This window comes from Garra rufa, chromosome 24 (genome assembly GCF_049309525.1).
Source record: "Garra rufa chromosome 24, GarRuf1.0, whole genome shotgun sequence".
NCBI classification, from domain to species: Eukaryota; Metazoa; Chordata; class Actinopteri; order Cypriniformes; family Cyprinidae; genus Garra; species Garra rufa.
In genome coordinates, this window is record NC_133384.1 from 34,241,386 (window position 1) to 34,263,914 (window position 22,529).

The 22,529-nt window shown below is 33.6% G+C and overlaps 1 protein-coding gene across 1 annotated transcript; it reads left to right on the forward strand.

Moving 5' to 3' along the window:
- The first annotated feature begins 1,690 nt into the window (after positions 1 to 1,690).
- LOC141300815 (3-phosphoinositide-dependent protein kinase 1-like) lies at positions 1,691 to 18,400 on the forward strand. The gene is made up of 14 exons (XM_073831110.1): positions 1,691 to 1,799; positions 6,491 to 6,685; positions 6,779 to 6,821; positions 6,912 to 7,049; positions 9,460 to 9,604; positions 9,694 to 9,791; positions 9,911 to 9,986; positions 10,191 to 10,259; positions 12,170 to 12,266; positions 12,349 to 12,522; positions 12,610 to 12,839; positions 12,922 to 12,979; positions 14,780 to 14,932; positions 16,953 to 18,400. Exons 1-14 carry the CDS (start codon positions 1,776 to 1,778, stop codon positions 17,064 to 17,066), a joined length of 1,614 nt encoding a protein of 537 aa, XP_073687211.1. The 5' UTR covers positions 1,691 to 1,775; the 3' UTR covers positions 17,067 to 18,400.
- The last annotated feature ends 4,129 nt before the right edge of the window (positions 18,401 to 22,529 follow it).

The following is a 22,529-nucleotide window of genomic DNA, read 5'->3' on the forward strand; positions in this document are numbered from 1 at the left end:
TTTCATTCATTTATTTTCAATGCTATTTTTATGATTTAATCATTATTTTTATTATTATTTTTTAAATATTTAATGTCTTTTTTATACTAAATATAGTTTAATTATATAATTTAATTAAACATATATTACTACATTGTTCATTTATTTTTTTATTATTTATACAATTTGTTGTTTCATTTAAAATTATTTTTATTTTATTTATTTATGTTATTAGTAGGAGTATTTATTTATTTATTTTTACAGTTTTTCTCTTAGTTTTCGTTAGACTTTAATGGAAATGATGACATTACCATGGTTAATTTCCAAAGACCATGGTGTCCAAATTTTATTTTAAAAATCACGTTTTTTTATTTATTAATATATTTTCAATGTTATTTTTTTTTGTTCATTATTTTTTTTTATATTTAATGTTTTCTACTAAAAATAGTTTAATGTATATAGCTACATTTAAATGTATATTACATTGTTAATTTATTTTATTATTTGTGTAATTTACGTAGTTTGATTTGTTTTTCAATTATTATTTATTTATTTCTATTAATTGTAATTGTAACATAAATATAGTAATATACTATAAATAAAATAGATGTACACATATCTACATACAGTATAGCATACAATGTAGTTTCATTTTTTAATTTGTTTTATTTTATTTATTTATATTAGTAGTAGTAGTAGATTATAATTTTTTATTAATCAATTTTTATTGATGTATTTATTTTTACAAATTATTTTTCCCTCAATTTTCCCTAGACTTAAAAAAAAAATTACGACATTACCAGGGTTCATTTCCAAAGACCATGATATTACCAGTGTCCAAAATTCATGCTAAGTACGCTGTGTTATGGGCAGCATTGGGGGTAATGCATTACAAGTAACGCAGGTTACACAATAATATTACTTTTCCCAAGTAACTAGTAAAGTAACATGTTACTTTTTAATTGACAAGAAAAGTTACTTTTTCAAATAAGTAACGCCAGTTACTTTCCCCCCCATTTATTGATTAAAAGCTCTCCTGTCCCCATGTTGAGTGAAATCGTGAGTAAGATGTTACTTTAGTTCTAGAATAAATGTGAACATGCATTAATTCATCTCACTCACTAAAAAAAAACACATATAGTATTCCTCAAAATGAATAAAAGCAGTGAAATTCAATGCAAACCTGCAATAATTAAATATGTTAAATAATACAAATATCCTTCATGTATTTAATCCCATTTTATTAACCGATGTCTTCGCTGCCAACCTTTAATGATCCAATTCACCCATACTAATAAACAAAGATTACTCAAGATATTCTAACATTTGTTTTCCTTTTATTTATCCGAGCCTTTCTTTCATTCTTTCGCTGGTAAAAAGGCTTTTACATTTGCCAAAAATAGATTTTTTTTATATTAAAAACAACTAAGCAAGTCCTGCTTAGATTTTTAAAAAGTAACGCAAAAGTAACGTAACGCATTACTTTCCGTAAAAAGTACTTTTAAAAGTAACTTTGCGCAACACTGGTTATGGGACTGTTACGGTAATTCAAATATATGTGATAGACAGATCCACAGTTGCAAAACCACTTCCATAATACTTTTATATCACATCGATCCGTGTATTTTTGGGGGATTCGCCGATGGGGGGCGCCCGGCAATTTTTTTTCCTCTCGACTGCAGTAATGTTGTTGTGGCGTGACGTCACAGCCGTGAAACGAAGGCGCAGAGAGGGCGGCCATGACTCCAGTCTCCACAATTATTTAATCCCAAATAAATTACCCACGGAAAACTTCCATGGCAAGAGCCACGAGTCAGATCGTGAGTACCGCCAGCGTCTCGGGAGCACGGGCTCGAAGCCGCCTCGCACCGCGTTGCGCGCTCTGCTTGCAACGGCGATTTTTTTAAGGGGGTGGCGCGGGACGCTCGCGACCCGAGTCTTTAGCTTAGCATTTTAGCGTCATTAGCCCGCTAGTCCCCAAAACAAGCGCAAGTCTATTAACCAGGAAGTGTCAACTTTTGTTTCGTATCGTAATTTATACAGGGATTTCTGAATGAATTGTTAGGCTGGATGTTGGTATTTTGACAAGAGCAGTGTGGGGAAATGCTCATATTGTTGTGTGTTAGCTCTGCGAGCTAATTCTGTCAACAAATGAAGTTGCTTGTTTTCTTAGCCGTTAGCCTGACCGCTAACTCACGACATAGGCGTTTGCTTCCACTCGTCTTGTATCTTCTCTGAATGTACGTAAATCCTTTTTATTTCTAAGAATTACTTACGTGAACACCTAAGACTTGTTTTTAAATGTGTTTGATAAACTACAACGCAGTTTTGCAGTCAGCAGTGCTTTTAGCACAATCGCCTCAGGTTGTTTTGCCTCATTTGCGTGGCAGTTTATCACTTAAACCCGTGATTTAAGAAATATTATCGGTGTTATATATCTGTAGCTGTTTTTTAACATGTCCCTGTTATTATTGACTTACTTAGGTGTGTTATTTTGACTGAAATGAGTCGATTGTGAGTTGCGGCCTATGAAAGTGGCGTCGAGATTTTTAAGGTTTCACCTTCTCAGGTGTTTTTGACAGTCGATTGTTATCATGTATAACGTTATATAGATTACTAGACTAAGCCAGAACACCTGTGAATATGATTGGTGATGTATCAAACTCTTTTTGAGGAATGTAGTATTAAAGTATGTAGCTTGTATAGATTTACAGTGCCTATGGAAAATCATCATACTCCTTTGAAGTAGTTCGTTTATTTGTCATGCAGCCTGAAATCAAACCCCATTTCAAATATCTTTTCTAGCTTTATTTACAAAACCAATGAAAGAAAAAACACGAGTTCTGTGAATTAACAAAAAACTTTAATAACAGGGTTGGAAAAGTCATCAGCCCCTTGATTTGTGACCCCGGACCACAGAGTCTTAAGTAAAGCAGGTATATTTGTAGCAATAGCCAAAAATACGTTGTATGGGTCGAAATGATCAAATTTCCTTTTATGCCAAAATCAGTAGGATATTAAGTAAAGATCACGTTCCATGAAGATATTTTGCAAGTTTTCTACTGTAAATATACCAACTTAAGTTTTGATTAGTAATATGCATTGCTAAGAACTTCATTTGGACAACTTCAAAGGCGATTTTCTCAATATTTAGATTTTTTGCACCCTCCGATTTCCAAATGGTTGTATCTCAGCCAAATATTGTCCTATCCTAACATAATAGAAAGCTTATTTATTTCGCAAAATTGACCCTTATGACTGGTTTTGTGGTCCAGGGTCACTTTTAATACTTTGTAGAGCCACTTTTTGCTTTATTTACAGCCATCAGTCTTTTTAAATATGTCTGTACTAGCTTTGCACACCTTGATTGGGGAATATTTGCCCATTCTTCCTTGCAGAATTGCTCAAGTTCAGTCAAATTCTGTGGTGAGCAGCTCTTTTCAAATCCATCCACAGATTTTCAGTTGAGGGCTCTGACTTGGCCGCTCAAGGACATTCATCATCTTATCCTTAAGCCATTTCGTTCATTGTCATTGTGGAAGGTGAATGACCTGCCCATCTTAAGCTTTCCAGCAAAGGGATGCAGGTTTTCCTCAAGAATTTGGATGCACTTGGCAGCATCCATTTTCCCTTCAATCCTGACCAATCGCACAGTCCCAGCTGAAAAAAACCTACAACATAATGCTGTGTCTGCTTTCTGCCAAACAAAGTGCTTGGAGGTTCAGTCCAAAAAGGTCAATTTTGGTCTCATCAAACCATAGCACCTTTTACCAGAAGGTATCAGACTCTTCCAAATGTGTTTTTGCATAGCGCAAAGAGAAAGCTTCTTTCATCCCACCCTGGCCATTCAGGCCAGCTTTGTGTAAAGCTTGGGAGATAGTCCTCACATGCACAGACTGACCCAGCCGTGTTGGCTCGTAAGTCCTTCAAAGCTGCCTTTGGCCTCTTGGTAGCTTCTCTTATCAATGTCCTTCTGGCTCTGTCATCCACTTTGGACGGACGGCCTGATCTAGGCAATGTGCTGGTGGTGCCATACGCTTTCCACTGCTTATATTGCTTTGAACAGTACTCCGAGAAATAGCTAAAGCCTTTGAAATGTTTTTGTAGCCTTCTTCTAACTTGTGCCTTTCTACAACTTTATCCGGAGGTCTTTTGAAAGCATTTTCCCAACCTTGGTGAATTCTTTGCCCTACCATGCACTGCTAACAGTGGAGTCTTCAAGAAACAGCTAGTTTTATTCTGAAGTAATCAACACCACTACTATTGATGTCAAGTGGGGCAATAAGCCTAGTGTTTAATCTGGAAGTTCATTGCTTGCACCTGAGCAAGTTTATACAATGGTTTACTCTAAGGGGCTGATCACTTTATCAAACCAGGCATTTCACCGATTAATTTTTAATAATCCTCCAGAATTTACTTTAATGATGAGGGTTATGATGTGTATGCAGCTCAAAGTAGGAATTTATTTATTTTATTTATTTTAATGTGACAAAAGGTAAAGGTTTTCACAGGGTATGAAGATTTTCTAAAACATTGTTTGAAGTGGCAAAGCAACTTTGGTCTGTTATTTCTGTAATTGTCAATGTTTGATGAGCCTCATCGAGTGCTTTGAATTAACATTGTGGGGGAGCATAGGTTGCAAAGAAGTTATTGCTGGAGGTTTGACTAAAGTTCTTGTTGACATGTGTGACTCATGTTTTATAGAGGTGTTTTGAAGTTCGTTAGCTAGGAATGCTGATTGTGAATAATGTGAGCTGTAGTTACAGGAAACTAGCCTAGTGATTATGATGTTTAGCAGTGTGAGAGAAATACCTTGCTTATGGATTTGTAGTGCTTCTTAGTTCCCTTTTTAAAATTTTCACAATGACGTCGAGTTTAATTTAAGCAGAGATAAGTTTGGTTAAAGTAATTCATTTTATGAGAACTGTCTTTGGATGCTCTTGAACTCATAAAAATGGTTTTATACAGTCAGACTCAGGATGACACGGTTTTCAATGATCAAAAGCTTTACATGTAATCACTTGTGTTCTTAATGAGCATAGAATGGTTAATTATCAATATCTAGAGTGTTAATACATAAACCATATGCTCTTATCTTGCTTAAGTTAAACCGTTTGCTGTCACCAGAGTGATGTCATTGAATTTACAGTAATGACATCACGCATACAAGCATATCAAATTCAATATATTGTTAACAGAGTAGTTTATAGATTGTTCTCTACATATTACACAAACTATATGTTACGTTATTTTAAGAAAGAAATATACATTTTATATAATTGTTTTTATTTTTTTTAATTTTGACATTTTTAAAACAATTTATATGGTGTGTGTGTATATACTGTATATATTAGCAGTTTATACACACATACACTCTAATATATTTCAATATTTAAAAAACTTTTTAGCATTTTATATAATTCATGTATAGCTAAAATATTTCAATATTTAAAAAAATATATTTAATATTTTAATGTGAAATAATAGTTTATAGAATATATGAACTTTTGAATTTATTTTATTTTACTTTTTGAGTATATAATCTGAATTTTATATACAGTATTTGTATAGCTTTCAAATAATTCAATATTTAATAAATAATAAAATAAAATTTTTAGCATTTTTATATATTTTATTGATTATTTTTATAAATAATATAGTTTAAAAGTTATAAGTGTATATTGATATTTTAGCATTTTGTATAATTATAATTTTACCTATGGGTTTGTTTGTGTAGCTTTAAAATATTTCACTATTAAATTTTTTTTATATGTATTTTTATGTATTTTTTTTAATATTTGAAAGCTAAATTTATAGTTTTTTAGAAAAATATACTTTTAGCCTTTTATATAATTAATTGTAATATGTATATAGCTTTAAAATATTTAAATATTTAAGCATTTTCATATAATTTAGTAATTTTTAAATATTTTGAAGCAAAATAATAGCTTATAGAATGTGTGTGTGTGTATATATATGAACTTTTTAGTATTTTATAGCATTATAATTTTGTGTGAAGCTTTAAAATATTTCAGTATTTAAAAAATCATAAAATACCATAAAAATATGTGTAGCTTTACAATATTAAAATATTTAAAAAATAAAATATCTTAGCACTTCTATATCATTTTATTTATTATTTTAAATATTTAAAAGCTAAATTTATATAGTTTATAGAATATGAATATATATTAACTTTTTAGCATTTTATATCAATCCAATTCTAATTTTACATCTCTTTAAAATATAAAAAAATAAAATAAAATAACTTATTAGCATTTTTATATAATTTTTGTATTTTTTTATGTTTTAAAGCAAAATTAATATAGTTCGTATAATATAAATATTAACTTAGCATTTTTATAATTTTAAACATATTTATACTCTATAAACTAAAATAATAATAAATAAAATATTACAAATAAGTGTCAAAGTATGCAGTAATTTTATCAAAGGCAGTATTTGAGTAAAGTGAGAAATACACTAACTTTGTCTCTCTCTCTCTCATCAGTATGATGTTGCATCCCTCCACTCCTCTGTTCTCATCTCCTGTCCATCCATGGTAAGAGGCCAGCAGGACACGCCCCGTCTCCACGGCAACAGCATGGAGGGACAGGCACCACCCCCCCAGCCCACCCAGCCTCGCAAGAAGAGACCCGAGGATTTCCGATTCGGCAAAATATTGGGAGAAGGCTCCTTCTCTACCGTATGACATGCACACGTTCATGCACTTCTGCTATACATCAACTAGCATTACTCAACGCAATGTACTAACCTGTGCCGTCTTTGCTACTTACAGGTTGTCTTGGCAAAAGAGCACTCGACGGGGAAGGAGTATGCAAGTAAGTCATTATCACATCAGCCTGTGCATTTGATTTATCAGTATTACATTTGGCATGAACTGAAAAGTGTTGTTGCATGTGTTTCAACAGTAAAGATTCTGGAAAAGCGCCACATAATGAAGGAGAACAAAGCGCAATATGTCAAAAGAGAACGAGACATCATGTCACACCTGGATCATTCGTTCTTCGTCAAGCTCTACTTCACCTTTCAGGACGAGGAGAAGCTGTGTATCCTTCACACACACGTACATAACTAGTACATAACCATCATATTTACCTGAAAATTTGGTAGAATATTTTAGATCAGCGTTTCTGAATCTATCGATTAAGCATAATCCTCTGTGATATTTGCCCCCTGGTTATTTATTCTGAAAAAGCTTCAGTTTAATTTGGCATTTGCATTCTCTTACATTTTGAACAAGCCTCCACAAGCTTTCATGCTAATGGTTGCCAGATTTCAAAAGTTTAAATTCCCCAATCAATTTTTTCGTTGATTTTTTTTTGTTTGTTTGTGACCAGTTGTTTAATTAATCTGGCAAGCCTAATCAGCTGAAAATACTGGCATGTCATTGGGAAATTAGCAAGATATTTTGCTCAAATAAAAGTGTAGTACAGCCAATATGTTTTCTTTTACATGGTCATTTACTGTGTGCAAACTGTGCAATTTAACGTTTTCCTGATTTGTGCTTATGTGAAAGTGCAATAATTCTATAGAATGTAAAAAAAAAAAAAAAAAAAAATTAAATGACAATCATTATTTAGAATTGTGATTATACATATTTTATTTATAAAGTCTATATGGGTCAAAGTCAGTAAGATGTCCATGTCAAAAGAAATTTACAAAAGAGATTTTATGTCAATAGAAAGCACAGTAAATGTAGGTAAAGCATACTTTTAAGGTTTCAAATTTTTTTTTTTATTGTTTTAAATGAGTAAAAAAAATTACTGACAAATGGGCAAAACCTAGGATAGTGGCAAATTTTAAAAATGTAGAATTACAACTAATTAGTATTTTGGGTGAAAGTAATTTGTCTTTTAGTATGTCATAAATTGATTTTTGTTGTAAAAATGCCTGACAAGAATGACATTTTAGTGGGTGTCTTCTGTAAATTAGGGAAAAATGTATAATAGTTTTTTTTCTGCTTAGAAAAACAAAAACAAAAATGCAATTAAATTAAACAGAAAACTTCTTTTATGCTTAAACACTTTGTCTTTGACCCATATATTTATGCATTTAGTTTTCATACTTATTTTAAAAAATAAAAATAAATATTATTTCAGATTTATATAAATTTATAGGCAAGGCATTTATCAATTTATATATGATTTTTTTTTATTTGTTTTAAAATGTTGGTAACACTTTACAATAAGGTTCATTAGTTAAACATTAGTTAATGTATTAACTAACATGAACTAACCATGAGCAATACATTTGTTACTGTATTTACTAATCTTCATTAACGTTAGTTAACGGAAATACAGTTGTTAATTGTTTGTTCATGTTAGTTCACAATGCATTAACTAATGTTAAAAAAAAATTAATAATGCATTAGTAAATGTTGAAATTAACATTAACAAAGATTAATAAATGCTGTATAAGTGCAGTTCATTATTAGTTCATGTTAACTAATGTGGTTAACTAATGTTAACTAATGAACCTTATTGTAAAGTGTTACCAAAATGTTAAAATATAAATAACAATGTTATATACACTGGTGTTCAGAAGTTTAGGATCAGAAACATTTTTAGTGTTTTATTTAAAAAAAAAAAATCTGTCATTGCTCATCAAGACTGAATTTACTTGATTAAAAATACAAAAAGATTACAGTTTAAAATAACGATTTTCTATTTTAATATATTTTAAAATATAATTTATTCCTGTGATGCAAAGCTGAATTTTCAGCATCATTACTCCAGTCTTCAGTGTCACATGATCCTTCAGAAATCATTCTAATTTTATTCATTAAAGAAACCTGAAAAAAAGTATCACAGGTTCCAACAAAATATTAAACCGCACTATTTTCAACAACATTGATAACAAATTAGCATATTAGAATAATTTCTGAAGGAGCATTTGACACTGAAGTGTGGAGTAATGATGCTGATAATTCAGCTTTAATCACAGGAATAAATTACATTTTAAAATATATCCACTTTTAAAACAATTATTTTACGTTGGAATAATATTTCACAATATTAATGATAATTCTGGATTTTTGATCAAATAAATGCAGTCTTGATGAGCATAAGAAATGCATTTAAAAACATTAAAAATCTCAAATTTTTGAACTGTATTGTATATAATATTTTTATTTAATTTTTCCACATTGTTTTGTATGCATAAAATATTTTATATTTATAAAATATTCCGTAACACTATTTTGCTTTAAAAATACACAAAGTATAAAAATAAAAAACTCTGAAATTGCTAAAAAGTTGTCGAAATCAAGACAATCAGTAGATTTTTTTTTTTTTTTTTTTTAAACTGTCACAAACGACTGCTACGTTCAATAGCAATAATCTTAATGTTGACCAGTTAATTGTCTTAACAATTAACTTAACAATGTCTTAACAATTAACTAAACAAAACCTTTCTAATGTGTTTCACCTTTCGAATGTTTCCTGAATGAATGATCAGATTTTGGATTGAGCTACGCTAAAAATGGCGAACTGCTGAAATACATTCGAAAAATAGGCTCGTTTGACGAGACCTGCACGCGTTTCTACTCGGCTGAGATAGTTTGTGCTCTTGAGTACTTGCATCAGAAGGGCATCATCCACAGGTCAGTAGGTTTGTCTTTAAGGTGCCTGTAGCAATCATTTTATTTGTCAGTTTTTGACCTTGAGTTATTTGTGTTATTGTGTTCTACAGAGATCTGAAGCCGGAGAATATTCTGCTCAGCGAGGAGATGCACATTCAAATAACAGACTTTGGCACGGCCAAACAACTGTCCTCTGACAGCAAACAGGGTAAACACACGTACACCGCATAACAATCATCCTCTGACAGTGTAAACATTCATACTGAAGTATCCTCTCATGATAGGGCTTTTACTAATGATATTGTCATTCTGATGTTTCCCCCGCAGCAAGAGCAAACTCATTTGTTGGTACGGCTCAGTACGTCTCTCCTGAATTACTGACTGAGAAATCTGCCTGCAAGAGGTAAACACGGCTGATGAATATTTCATGGTGTGCAGTTGTAATGCTTTCATCGGTAATGAACCGGGCCTAATTCAAAGATGCTGTTTGTTGCTGTGTTTATTTAGTGGTTTGTCTTTGAATGCAGGAGACATTATGTGCAATACCTAAGCAAGAAGGGGTTTATTTGAGGTTTTGGCTAAAGGTTCTTGCGTATTTGTCTTGCAGTTCGGACCTCTGGGCATTAGGCTGCATCATCTACCAGCTTGTTGCTGGTTTGCCGCCATTCAGAGCTGGGTGAGTATACTTTCAGATGTGTAAAACCAGTTATTGGTTTAAAATGGACTCGTTGAACTACTACTCAACTAATTGAGCTCTGTATAATTAGACTGGTTTCAGATTTCATGGTGTGTTTACATAGACGCATTCTTGTGTTCATAATAATTAGATGAGCAACATAGAATTAGAGGTTCGCTTTATGTTAAATTGCCTTTAAAATTATTTAAAACCCTTTAAATAGCAATATTCATGAAGAGGTACTTGAAAAGTGCTTGAATTATTGAAAGGCGATGTATCGATGAAATACGTATTTAATTTGATCAATAACAATAACAGTAGTGATGGGTGTAACAGCTTTTTGAATCTCCAATGATTCAAAATGATGCAAAATTGATTTAGATTGGAACTTTGCAGATCACAAATCACTTGTTTCAGATCAGAATGGGTTTGTGAATCATTTCGTGAATTGAATGATTCAAATCAAATGATTAATGATAGACGATTTGAAGTCCCGACCTAAATAAAGTGATTCTCGAAATGCAAAGTTCCGATCTAAGTCAAATGATTCGCTTCGAGTCCTAATCTGAAATGAAGGTTCACGAATCATTGTTTAGATCAGGATTTCGCAGCAGGTTCAGAAATGTTTTGCTTTAGATTGGAACTTTGGAGCACAGATCTGAAATCATTTGATTTAGTTCGGAACATCAGAGCGGGTTCCTGAATCTTAAATCACGGATGGCGAATCGTCTGAGCAATTTCGCGAATCTATTTTTCTGATTTGTTTTTTTCTTAAACAGTAGAAAACATCAGACCATTAAGGCAGTACAGTTATAAAAACAAAGCAAAGAAAGAATACACAAAGACAAATCCCTTAAAAATTAACCTTGGTTTTACTATAGTAAAAGTGTAGTATACTTTGTAATACTTTAGTAGTAATACATTGCATGTGCTTTACAATTTTTTTTTTATTAGTATATTATTTCTTTCTTTTTTAGAATTTGAAATAAACAACATTGTTCAATAAGTGAGATCTGTGATTGAAATGTTTGAAAATCAAAAAGTAGTGCTTAAAGTCCTGGAATTTCATTTTATATTGTTAATGCATCAAATGTCATTTAATACAACTTAATGTTAAATATGTATGTACGTAATTAATGCTATAAAATAATAATTTTAACAAATTAAACCATGTTGAAAGTGTTTTATCAAAATGGAAATATTTTGTCAAAGCCGTTGCAGCATAAAAATAGTGCAAAACAACTCAATTTTGTTTTAGTTATTTTTCAAATAAGTATCTTCTACTCGCCAAGGCTGTATTTCAGTATTAAAAAATTATTACAATTGAAAATAACTCTTCTATTTGAGCATTTTTTTTATATATATATTTTATTCCTGTGATCAAAGCTGAATTTTCAGTCTCATTATTCCAGTCTTTGGCATCACAAGATCCTTCAGAAATCATTTTAATATGCTGATTTGATGCTGTTGTGCTGCTTCATATTTTTGTGGACACTGTGATTCTTTGATGAATAGAAATGTCAAAAGAACAGCATTTATTTCAAACACAAATCTTTTGTAATGTTTTTGCTTTCACTTTTTTATCAATTTAATGTTTTTGCTGTATAAAAATAATAATTTCTTTAAAAAAAAAAAAAACATTGCACTCACCCAAACCTGTACATAAATTATATAAAGAAAAAAAAATGGCAAACATAGTGTAATTGCAATTAAGAAAAAAAAATGCAGACACTCCTTTTTAAGTGTGTACAGTATTTACAATGCATTTGGTCAGTACAGAACACTTATTAATCTCACTAATTTTCTAGTTGGTTATTGATCAATCATGACCCATCTCTAACATCTACCTTGTCCATGCTAAAGCTTAAGCCTCCAATCACTAATCATTGCTTTCTTGTAATCCATCACAGGAATGAGTATCTGATATTCCAGAAGATTATAAAACTCGAGTACGAGTTTCCTGAGAAATTTTTCCCCAAAGCTAAGGACCTTGTGGAGCAACTTCTGGTCAGCCTTATTCAATCCTAAATGTTTGTTTATAGTGTAGGTGTGGATCTGCTGTGCACTCATTGGTGTCTTGTTTTCACAGTCACTGGATCCGTGCAAGCGGATTGGCTGTGAGGAAATGGGCGGCTATGGACCGCTTAAGTCCCACCCTTTCTTTGAGACAGTTGGCTGGGATGATATCCATCTCCAGACTCCACCTAAACTAACGGCGTATCTGCCTGCAATGTCTGAGGATGATGAGGACTGCTATGGAAATGTGAGTTGACACAAACGACTGAATTATTTTCTACAGAAGATATGAAATCTAGATAATTCTTAATTTGCGTTTCTCATTCGTTTTCAGTATGATGATCTCCTGAGCCAGTTCAGTTGTATGCAGGTGGCACAGCCTGGCCACGCGCCTTTAGTTCCCTTCACAGGAGAGACAAGTCAACCTACATATAACCCCTCCCCTAGTGTGGATCAGTTTATACATATTCATGAGCTGGACAGTAATAGCATGGAGCTCGACATGCAGTACAGCGAAGAGGAGAAACGTATCCTACTGGATAAGCAGGGTGCTGCAAACCCATGGTACACAAACACACAATCTTTTTATATGATTTGATATCCTTGTGTGCTTTTTGTAAGCATTCTGTCTATTTGTTTTAAACAGGCACCAGTTTGTGGAGAATAACCTTATCTTAAAAATGGGCCCAGTGGACAAACGCAAAGTGAGTTAATGCTGGTAATCTGTACTAGTATGTAATCGGCTAGATTTAGATTCAATTCTCGAACATGACTCTTATAATTTGGTTCTTTTTAGTGAATCAAAACCATGACCAGTGTAATCCATACAATTCACAAATTCAATCAGAATGGTGGGAGTATTCCAAATAATTTCCAGGCAAATTACATTTTGTTAATTGTTTTTAGTGAGGTAAAACTATACAGCACCAATTCCTGGATAAATGACTATTGTGATTTAGTTCTTTGTAGTTAATCAAAACCTTGCATCCTGACTATTCCATCCAATTCCCTAGTGAATAATTCTTATGGTTTAATTCTTTAGTGAATTAAAATACAGCACAACCATTGTAGTCCAACTGAATGATTCTTATGATTTAGTTCTTTTTAGTCAAAATTGTGTGATCAGTCGAGTCCAATTATCTCCTGAATGAATGATTTAGTTCTTTTAAGTAAATCAAAACTACACAGCATGACCAGTGTAGTCTATCCAATTCCCAAATCAATGACTCCTATGATTTGGTTCTTTTAAGTGAAGCAAAACAATTCAGAACAACCAGTGCCTTCCAGCCAATTCTTGAACGAATGACTCTTATGGGTTGATTCTTTTTAGCAAATTTAAACCATATTTCACGACCAGTGTAGTCTGATTAAATGGCTTTTATGATTCAGATCTTTTTAGAGAATCAAAACCATGTAAATGCCATACTCCATCAGATTTCCTAACGAATTACTCTAATGATTCAGTTCTTTATAGTCAGTAAAAACTTGGTATAGTCCATTCAACTCTGAAATGAATGATTATTTCATTAAAGTGAATCAAAACTATACAGCAAACCAGTGTAGACCAATTCCTGACTCTTTTAAGATTTGGTTCGTTTTAGTCAATCATGATGATCACAGTGTTCTGTCCAGTTCCTGACTTTTATGAATTAATTTGTTTTAGTGATTCAAAACTCCACAGCATGACCAGTGTTGTCCATCCACATCCCAAAATTAATGACTTCTATTATTTGGTTCATTTAAGTGAATCAAAACCATACAAAACAACCAATGAAGTCTAACCAATTTCTGAACTAATGACTCTTATGGTTTGATTCTTTTTAGCAAATCTCGACTATACAGCACAAGCAGTGTAGTCCGACTGAACGACTCGAAAGATTCAGTTCTTTTTAGTGAATCAAAACCATGTTTCTGGTGCAGTTCATCAAATTCCCTAGTGAATGATTCTAATGATTTGGTTCTTTTAAGTCAATCAAAACTCCAGAATGAATGATTTAGTTCTTTTGAGTGAATCAAAACTATAAAGCAAACCAGTGTAGTCTGTTCAATTCCTGATTCCTAAGATCTGGTTTCTTTTAGTTATCACAGTGTTCTATCCACTTCCTGACTCTTATGAATTGATTCGTTTAAGGAATCCAAACCATACAGAACAACCAATGTAGTTTCACCAACTCCTGAAAGAATGCCTCTTACGATTTAGTACTTCTCAGTGAATAAAAACCATGGGAGAAGAGTATTTTATTCCTATTTAATTTAAAACCACACCACATGATCATAATATTCCTCCCAGTTCCCGAAACAAATGACTCATATGATTTGGTTATTTTTAGCAAATCAAATCACACAGCACGACAAGTGTAGTCTAATTCCCAACTCTTATGAATTTATTCTTTGTAGTGAATCGTACACATCTTGATCAATCAACATCCAGGACCAAAACGATTAGTTTTGTGATCTTACTTTAGTAGTGTGTTTGTTTCATAGTGTTTTGTCTACGTCTGTAGGGTCTGTTTGCACGGAGGAGGCAGTTGCTACTGACTGAGGGTCCTCACTTGTACTACGTGGATCCGGTCAATAAAGTTCTGAAAGGGGAGATTCCTTGGTCACCTGAACTACGGCCCGAAGCGAAGAACTTCAAAACCTTCTTTGTTCACACGGTAAACACATCCCAATCCCAATTATCAATAAATAGACATCTGCATGTTTTAAACCACATGTTTAAAGGAGAAATTCACTTCCAGAACAAAACTTTACAGATAATTGACTCACGCCCTTGTTATCCAAGATGTTCATGTCTGTCTGTCTTCAGTCATAAAGAAATTGTTTTTTGAGGAAAATTTTCAGGATTTCTCTCCATATAGTGGACTTCAATAGGGATGGGAGAAAAAATCAATTCCCCTATCGTGATTCTTTTTAGAACTAAATCGATTGGTTTACCTCAGAATCGATATATATATATATATATATATATATATATATATATATATATATATTTAATTATTTTACTTTTCCTAAGAGGTGGTGAGATGAAGTTAGCCCTTTTTTCCAACAGAGGGCAAAATGTATAAATGTGTTGCACTGCGCAGACGATCTGCGTATGACATCAAAGTACTCCGAGAGCCATTTGAAAGCATGCAGAGCCATCTGCTCTCTCAGAGCTCCAGACGTTTTGCGAACATTTTCTTCTGCCGATGGGACATTTTTGTGAGTGGTCGCACTGGCACAACCACTGCGTTGTTCAACCAAGCGGCAACCTCCTATAACTCACCTGTTTAAGTTATATTAAGCCTTAAAGTTCTGCATAATTAAGGGCATGGCCACTTGGCAGGTGGATTGCCGCTGCTGTCACCACTGTCGTGCTATGCAGAGGTGGTTTCATCAACCAGCTCCATCCACATTATTGATTTTTAAAATTCGATTTTGCATTACTGTTACTGCACAGTGCTGCAAGATCCAGTAAGAAGCGATTAAATTCGCCGCACAATGAAAACTTGCAGCCAGATCTAGTGAGAGTCATTCGAAATCTGCCCAGAATTCTCTGTTATAAACAGCGCTGAGTTAAAAAAAAAAAGAATTAATACTAACTACAACCATGCTGTTGTGGTAGAGATAATAGTAGTACATTATTCATGTCAGGGTTTGCACAACCTTTGACAGAGAATTAAGCACCTTTTTAATGACTTTCCAGCATTTAAAATAACTATTTCCAGCACTCTAAAACTGTAAAATGTTCTAATTAGATTTTTTTTTTTTATGGCATGACCAAAATATACTTTGCAGTAAACAAAGTAAAATTTGTTTTGCTGGGAAAACATGACTAAACACAACTAAAACGGTTTGAAATGTAACAGCACTTCATTTTATTACATAAAGTATTTTTTCCACTCATTTTGTTCAACATTTAAATCAGCAGACTAGCGTATCATCCCAGCCCTAATAGCAATATCAAATCGCAATACTTGTAGAATCTAAATTGTAATTTTTTTTTTTTTAAATCGCAGTACTGTATTAGCACCCAAGAATCGTGATAGTATCGATAGTGATAGTTTCAATGCAGCTTCAAAGGGCTATAAATGATCCCAGCCGAGGAAGAAGGGTCTTATCTAGCAAAACAATTGGTCATTTTCTAAAAAAATTAAATTATCAACCATTTAACCTCAAATGCTCATCTTGTCTAGCTCTGCGTGAACTCTACTTCGGTTCGAGACAGGAAGGGTGATCGAAAAACTCCCATCTCATTTTCTTCAACTTCAAAATCTTCTTTGCATTTTCACTTTGTAAACACTGGGTCAGTACTTCTGCAGCGAAGTAGGATGATTTTGAAGTTGGTGGAGAAAATGAGATGGGAGTTTTTCAACATACCCTAACTGTATTAACCTAGAATGCACACAGAGCTAGACAAGACGAGCATTTTGAGATAAATTGTCAATTTCTTTAGAAAATGACCGATTGTTTTGCTAGAAAAGACCCTTCTTCCTCGGCTGGGGTCGTTTAGAGACCTTCGAAGCTGCGTTTAAACTGCATTTTGGAAGTTCAAACTCGCAGGCACCATAGAAGTCCATTACATGGAGAGAAATCCTAAAATGCTTTTCTCAAACAAAATTTCCTACCAACTGAAGAAAGAAAGACGTTCTAGAAGTGAACTTGCCCTTTAACGACTCTGCTTTATTCCCGTAGCCAAACCGGACGTACTATCTAATGGACCCAAGCGGCAACGCAGACAAATGGTGCAAGAAAATCCAGGAAGTTTGGAGGAAGATCTACCACAAACACCAGAGCCCCAGCCTATAGGACTACAGCGCTCCCCCCCCTTTGGCCACACCCCCCCACAGCCCTCCAACCAATCACAGGACTGTAGAGACATTTCTATCTCTCTCTCTCTCTCTCCCGCTATATATTGTCTTTCTGTCTCTTCATATATCAGTCCCGTCACTCCCAGGCACTTTCTCTGTTCGATTCATTCGTTTCTCACGCAGAGGGTGGAGTCTTTACAACCAAAAGCAGCAAGGCCGTAGTCAGGCATAGAAAATCCCACATTTAGACGATTACGCAAGTCTTTCCATCGATCGCAGGTAACGAAAACACTCAAAATCATGCAATCTCCACCTGTCCGTCGTGAAACGAGCACACGTTCTGTTCTTTTTCTCGCTCGACGCTCACACACGCTCAGCTCCTTCCTTTCAGATATCTAAACGGGAGCGTCGCTTTAGTCTGCGTTTAGAGTTAAGGCGGGTCCTTTTACCCTTATTGGCTACAGTAGCTGGTCTCGCTGATTCCGATCGGAGGATGTGGTGTCGGACGTCTCCTCAGCATGTTCACGTTACCTTCAAATGGCGCCGGGAGACGGCACCACACCGCCACGAAAGCCACGTGGGTAATGTGGTTTGAGAGGGTAATTCGTTGCCTCTGTTTTCCTTTAAAGCGCTTGCATTGTGACGGTATGCATTGCTGATTGGAGGCTTGTGACGGAGGGGCAATCTGATCGTGTGCGTGCTTGTGCGTGTGTGTTTGGCTCCTCTCATTTGGCCGTTTTTAACAGGAAGTCCGTGGAGTGAGTGAGACCGACAGACCGAGTGTGTGCGTGTGAGCGTGCGTGCGTCTTCCTGATCGGTAACAGATGACTGTGATGTACAGTTGATGTAATATTGCAAATGGGAGGTGAGTAAAGAGGTGACTCTAGGATCCAGGTTTTGTATTTTTATTCTTGTATAAGGTTATTGGGCCGCTCCGTTCTGGCCTGGCTTCTCTGTGTTATTTAAATTCTAATATATGAAAGCATATTTGGATTGAAGTCATGTTCCAGGGCCTTGCTGTGTATGTATTGAATATGTAAAGCCTTTGAATGTGAAGAATTATTGTAAACTATGATATTTTACTGCTTTTGTTTTCTTACTATATCATATACATTTTCTATTTGCGCAGTGATTGGCTCATTTCTGATAATTTAATGCCTGTGTGCGCACGGCCCCGCTTGTCTGTCTGTGTGTGTGTGCGTGTGTGAGAGAGTGTGTGTCTGTGTGTGTGATACGGTGTGTGTGTGTGGGGCCCTTGTAGGCAATGTGTGTATTCTTCTTGTCGGCCTTTTGCGCTCGGCAAAACCTAGAACTGAAATAAAGCATGTAGGGTTTTAGGCCAACAAACTCTCTTGTTTTTTGTTCCCATGTGTTTGAACATTATTTATTTTTATTTTGAATTTTTCCACTCATAGTCATAGGAAAAGTTTCTTGCATAAAGGATGAAGGTGGAATAAATGATGCTTTAATTTTTCAAACAATCTTTTTGCTAAAAATAATATACCAACATACACAGTACTGTGCAAAAGTCTTAGGCCACTAGAATTTTCACCAGCTATAAATGGTTTTAAGTTAGTCATTTCTATCTTTTGCTGTAGTGTGTCAGTAGGAAATATCAGTTTTCATTTCCAAATATTCATTTTGCCATTAATTGTAATAATCCAGTGAGATTTTTGTTTGCACGAGGAATCTGACAACAGCCAGTGCTCCACAGAGATCTGATCTCATCCTCATCATCCAGTCTGTCTGGAATCACATGAAGAAACAAACTGAGACAGAATAAATCCAGAAGAACTGTGGCAATGTCTCCAAGATGCTTGAAGAGACCTACCTGCAAAGCTACCTGAAAAGTTATGTGCAAGTGTACCTAGGGCGAAAAGCTGCTTTAAACACAAAGGATGGTCACACCAAATGTTGATTTAATTTAGATAATTGAAGTTAATTGAGTAATAAAATCTACAGTGCCTTGCAAAAGTATTCATACCCCGTTGTTTTTTTTCACAATTTGTTTTGTTGCAACATTGTTAATCTGCTTTAAATTAGTTTTCTAGAGTCCTAGTTGTTCCAATCGTCTTCCATTATGAATAATGGAGGCAACATGCTTCTGTGAACCTTCAATGCAGCAGATTTTTTTCTGAACTCTTCCCTAGATCATTGCCTTAACGCAAGTCTGTCACTGAGCTCTACAGGCAGTTATCTTGACCTCAGGACCTGGGTTTTGCTCTGATATGCACTTTCAGCTGTTAGACCTTTTCTGAGAGGTGTGTGCCTTTCTAAATCAGACTCATTCGAATGAATTTGCCACAGTTTAACTCCACTCGAAGTGTAGTAACATCTAGAAGCAATATGAATGCTCCTGAACTAAAGTGCAAGTGTCCCAGAAATAGTATGAATGAAGTATGAATACTTATGCAATGGGATATTTTCAGTATTTTATTTTATTTTTTAATTAGCACAAATGTTAAAAACCTATGTTTTGCTTGGACATTATGGAGTAGGGAGTGTAGATTGATGTGGGGGAAAAAGTATTTTAAAGTAGTTTAACATAAGGCAGCAACATAACAAAATGTGAAAAAAATGAAGGGGTATGAATAATTTCGCAAGGCACTGTATTCGTGACATTTTTGACAGCATCCTCATTTTACAGCATTTTTACACAAGCGCCTAAAACGTTTAACAGTACTGTAGCTTTGCAGATAGGTCTCTTGCAGCATCTTGGAGACATTGCCACAGTTCTCCTGTATTTAGTCTGACTCGGTTTGTTCTGTTTCTTTGTCATTCCAGACAAACTGGTTGAGGATGAGATCAGATCTCTGTGGAGCACTGGCTGTTGTCAGACTCCTCGTGCAAACAAAAATCTCACTGGATTATTACAATTAATGGCAAAATGAATTATTGAAACTGATTTGTCCGACTAAAACACTACAGCAAAAGATAGAAATAACTGATTTAAACCATTTTTAAAGTGGAAATACTAGTAGCCTAAGACTTTTTGCACTGCACTGTATATAAACATACTTGTTTATTAATTTTGTTATTTCTTATGTTTTATTTACAAGTCAGATTCATAAACTGAAATCGGTCAGATCCACTAATTCAGATAGTTTACTAATACCTGTATGGAAATGGAGTTTTGTCGCCCTCTATAGTAACCAAATGGAATTTCACATTTGTTAGTGGAGCCCTTCAGTCTAATAAAGATAGTCTTTGTCTCAAAACTAGTATCATATGATGGCCAATAAAGGTTTTTAAACAGGCTTCTCTCTATTGAACAAAGTCACATTTTAATTCCCACGAGTTCAATCCGGATGTTCCTTTTGAAATCTGTGGGATTGATCAAATTCGGATCTTTGTGTCGAATCAGTTTGTTTGGACGATTCCCTACAACCAACATAAGAATTCTCTGCGTGTTTTTTTATGTTCATTTTGTTGTAAATTTGCTGTTTATTAATGCGTTTTCACTATTAGGTTTCATGAATTGCTTTAATTGTTGTTGTTGCTTGTTTTAATATTACTGCTGACAGAAGTATTATTCGTAACATAACATTTGTTCGTTTAATAATGTTTATTATTAATCAAATTAATTATTTCTATTGTTATTAATCTTACCATTTCCATCTGAGATTTTTTTTCTGATAGACAAAGGTTTTTTTTTTGTTTTTTTTTTGACAGGTGAGTCATTGCCAAACACGAAAATGATTCGTTTTCGAATCACTAGAAGTTTAATCGCAAAACGTTACAGTGGATTTAATTATGTTTATAATTAAACAAATAAATTATTCCCATTATTATTAATTATACCATTCTAACAATTTTACTGATAAATTAAGGATTTTCCCAAATCATTTGCGAAAAGCGCTTCGGTATCGATTCAAAAGAATGACTCTTTTTCGAATCACTTGAAATTCAATCGCAAAGCTTTACAGTGGATTTAATAATGTTTATTATTAATCAAATTAATTTATTCCTATTATTATTAATTATACTGTTCCTGTCTTAAAATGTTACTGTTAAACACTTTTTGTTACAGATAAGTGATTCCCAAACGCTTTGCTAAAAGCGCTTCGGTCGAATCACTTAAAAAGTATCGATTCAAAAGAATGATTCTTTTTCAAATCACTAGAAATTCAATCGCAAAACCTTACAGTGGGTTTATTAATGTTTACAATTTAATTATTTATTCCCATTATTATTAATTACTGTTCTTATCAAGTTTGCTGTTGAAGTATTTTTTGTTACAGAGGAGTGATTTCCAAGCACTTTGCTAAAAGCGCTTCGGTCAAATCACTTAAAGTATCTATTCCAAAGAATGATTCGTTTTCGAATCACTAGAAATTTGAATTTCAACATGCTACAGTGGATGTAATAATGTTTATAATTAATCAAATTATTTATTCCCATTATTATTAATTATTGTTCCCAACAAGTTTGCTGTTGAAATAATTTTTGTTACTGATGAATGATTCCCAAACACTGCGAAAAGTGGTTCGGTCGAATCACTTAAAAAGTATCCATTCAAAAGAATGATTCTCTTTTGAATCACTAGAAATTCAATCGCAAAACGTTACAGTTGATGTAATAATATTTATAAGTAATCAAATTATTCCCATTATTATTAATTATACTATTCCTGTCTAACAATTATTCTGGTAAACTATTTTTGTTACAAATGAATGATTCCCAAACACATTGCTGAAAGCGCTTCGGTCGAATCAAAATGAATCACTAAAAAAAGTATTGATTCAAAAGAATGATTCGTTTTCGAATCACAAGAAATTCAATCACAAAACGTTAGTTTTCAGTAATGTTTATAATTTATCAAATCAAATTATCCCATTATAATTACTTATATCGTTCCCGTCTTAACAATTTTACTGTGGTAAACACCGTTTTTTTGTTACAGATGAGTGATTCACTTTGCTAAAAGCGCTTCGGTCGAATCACTAAAAAGTATCGACTCAAAAGATTCGTTTTCGAATCACTAGAAATTCAATCGCGAAACGTTACAGTTGATGTAATAATGTTTAAAATTAATCAGATGACTTATTCCCATTATTATTATTCTGTTCCCTGTCTAACAATTTTACTGGTAAACAAAGTTGTTTGACAGATGAGTGATTCCCAAACACCTCGAATCACTTAAAAAGTGTTGAACTAAAAGAGTGATTCGTTTTCAAATCTCTAGAAATTCAGTTGTTACATTTGTTTATAAATAATCAAATTAATTATTCTTCTTATTATTAATTACACTGTACCCTTCTTACAAGTTTACTGTTAAACTACTTTTTGTTACAGATGAGGGATTCCCAAACATTTTGATGCGATTCGGTCGAATCACTAGGAATCGATTCAAAAAAATGATTCATTTTCGAATCACTAGAAATTCAATCGCAAAACGTTACAGTGGGTTTACTGATGTTTACAATTAATCGTATTATTTATTCCCATTATTAATATTATT

Coding starts and splice junctions, on each gene's coding strand:
- LOC141300815 (XM_073831110.1), top strand. CDS start 1,776: ATGGCAAGAGCCACGAGTCAGATC. Junction 6,686..6,778: donor GAGAAGGCTCCTTCTCTACC/GTATGACATGCA, acceptor TGCTACTTACAG/GTTGTCTTGGCAAAAGAGCA. Junction 6,822..6,911: donor GACGGGGAAGGAGTATGCAA/GTAAGTCATTAT, acceptor GTGTTTCAACAG/TAAAGATTCTGGAAAAGCGC.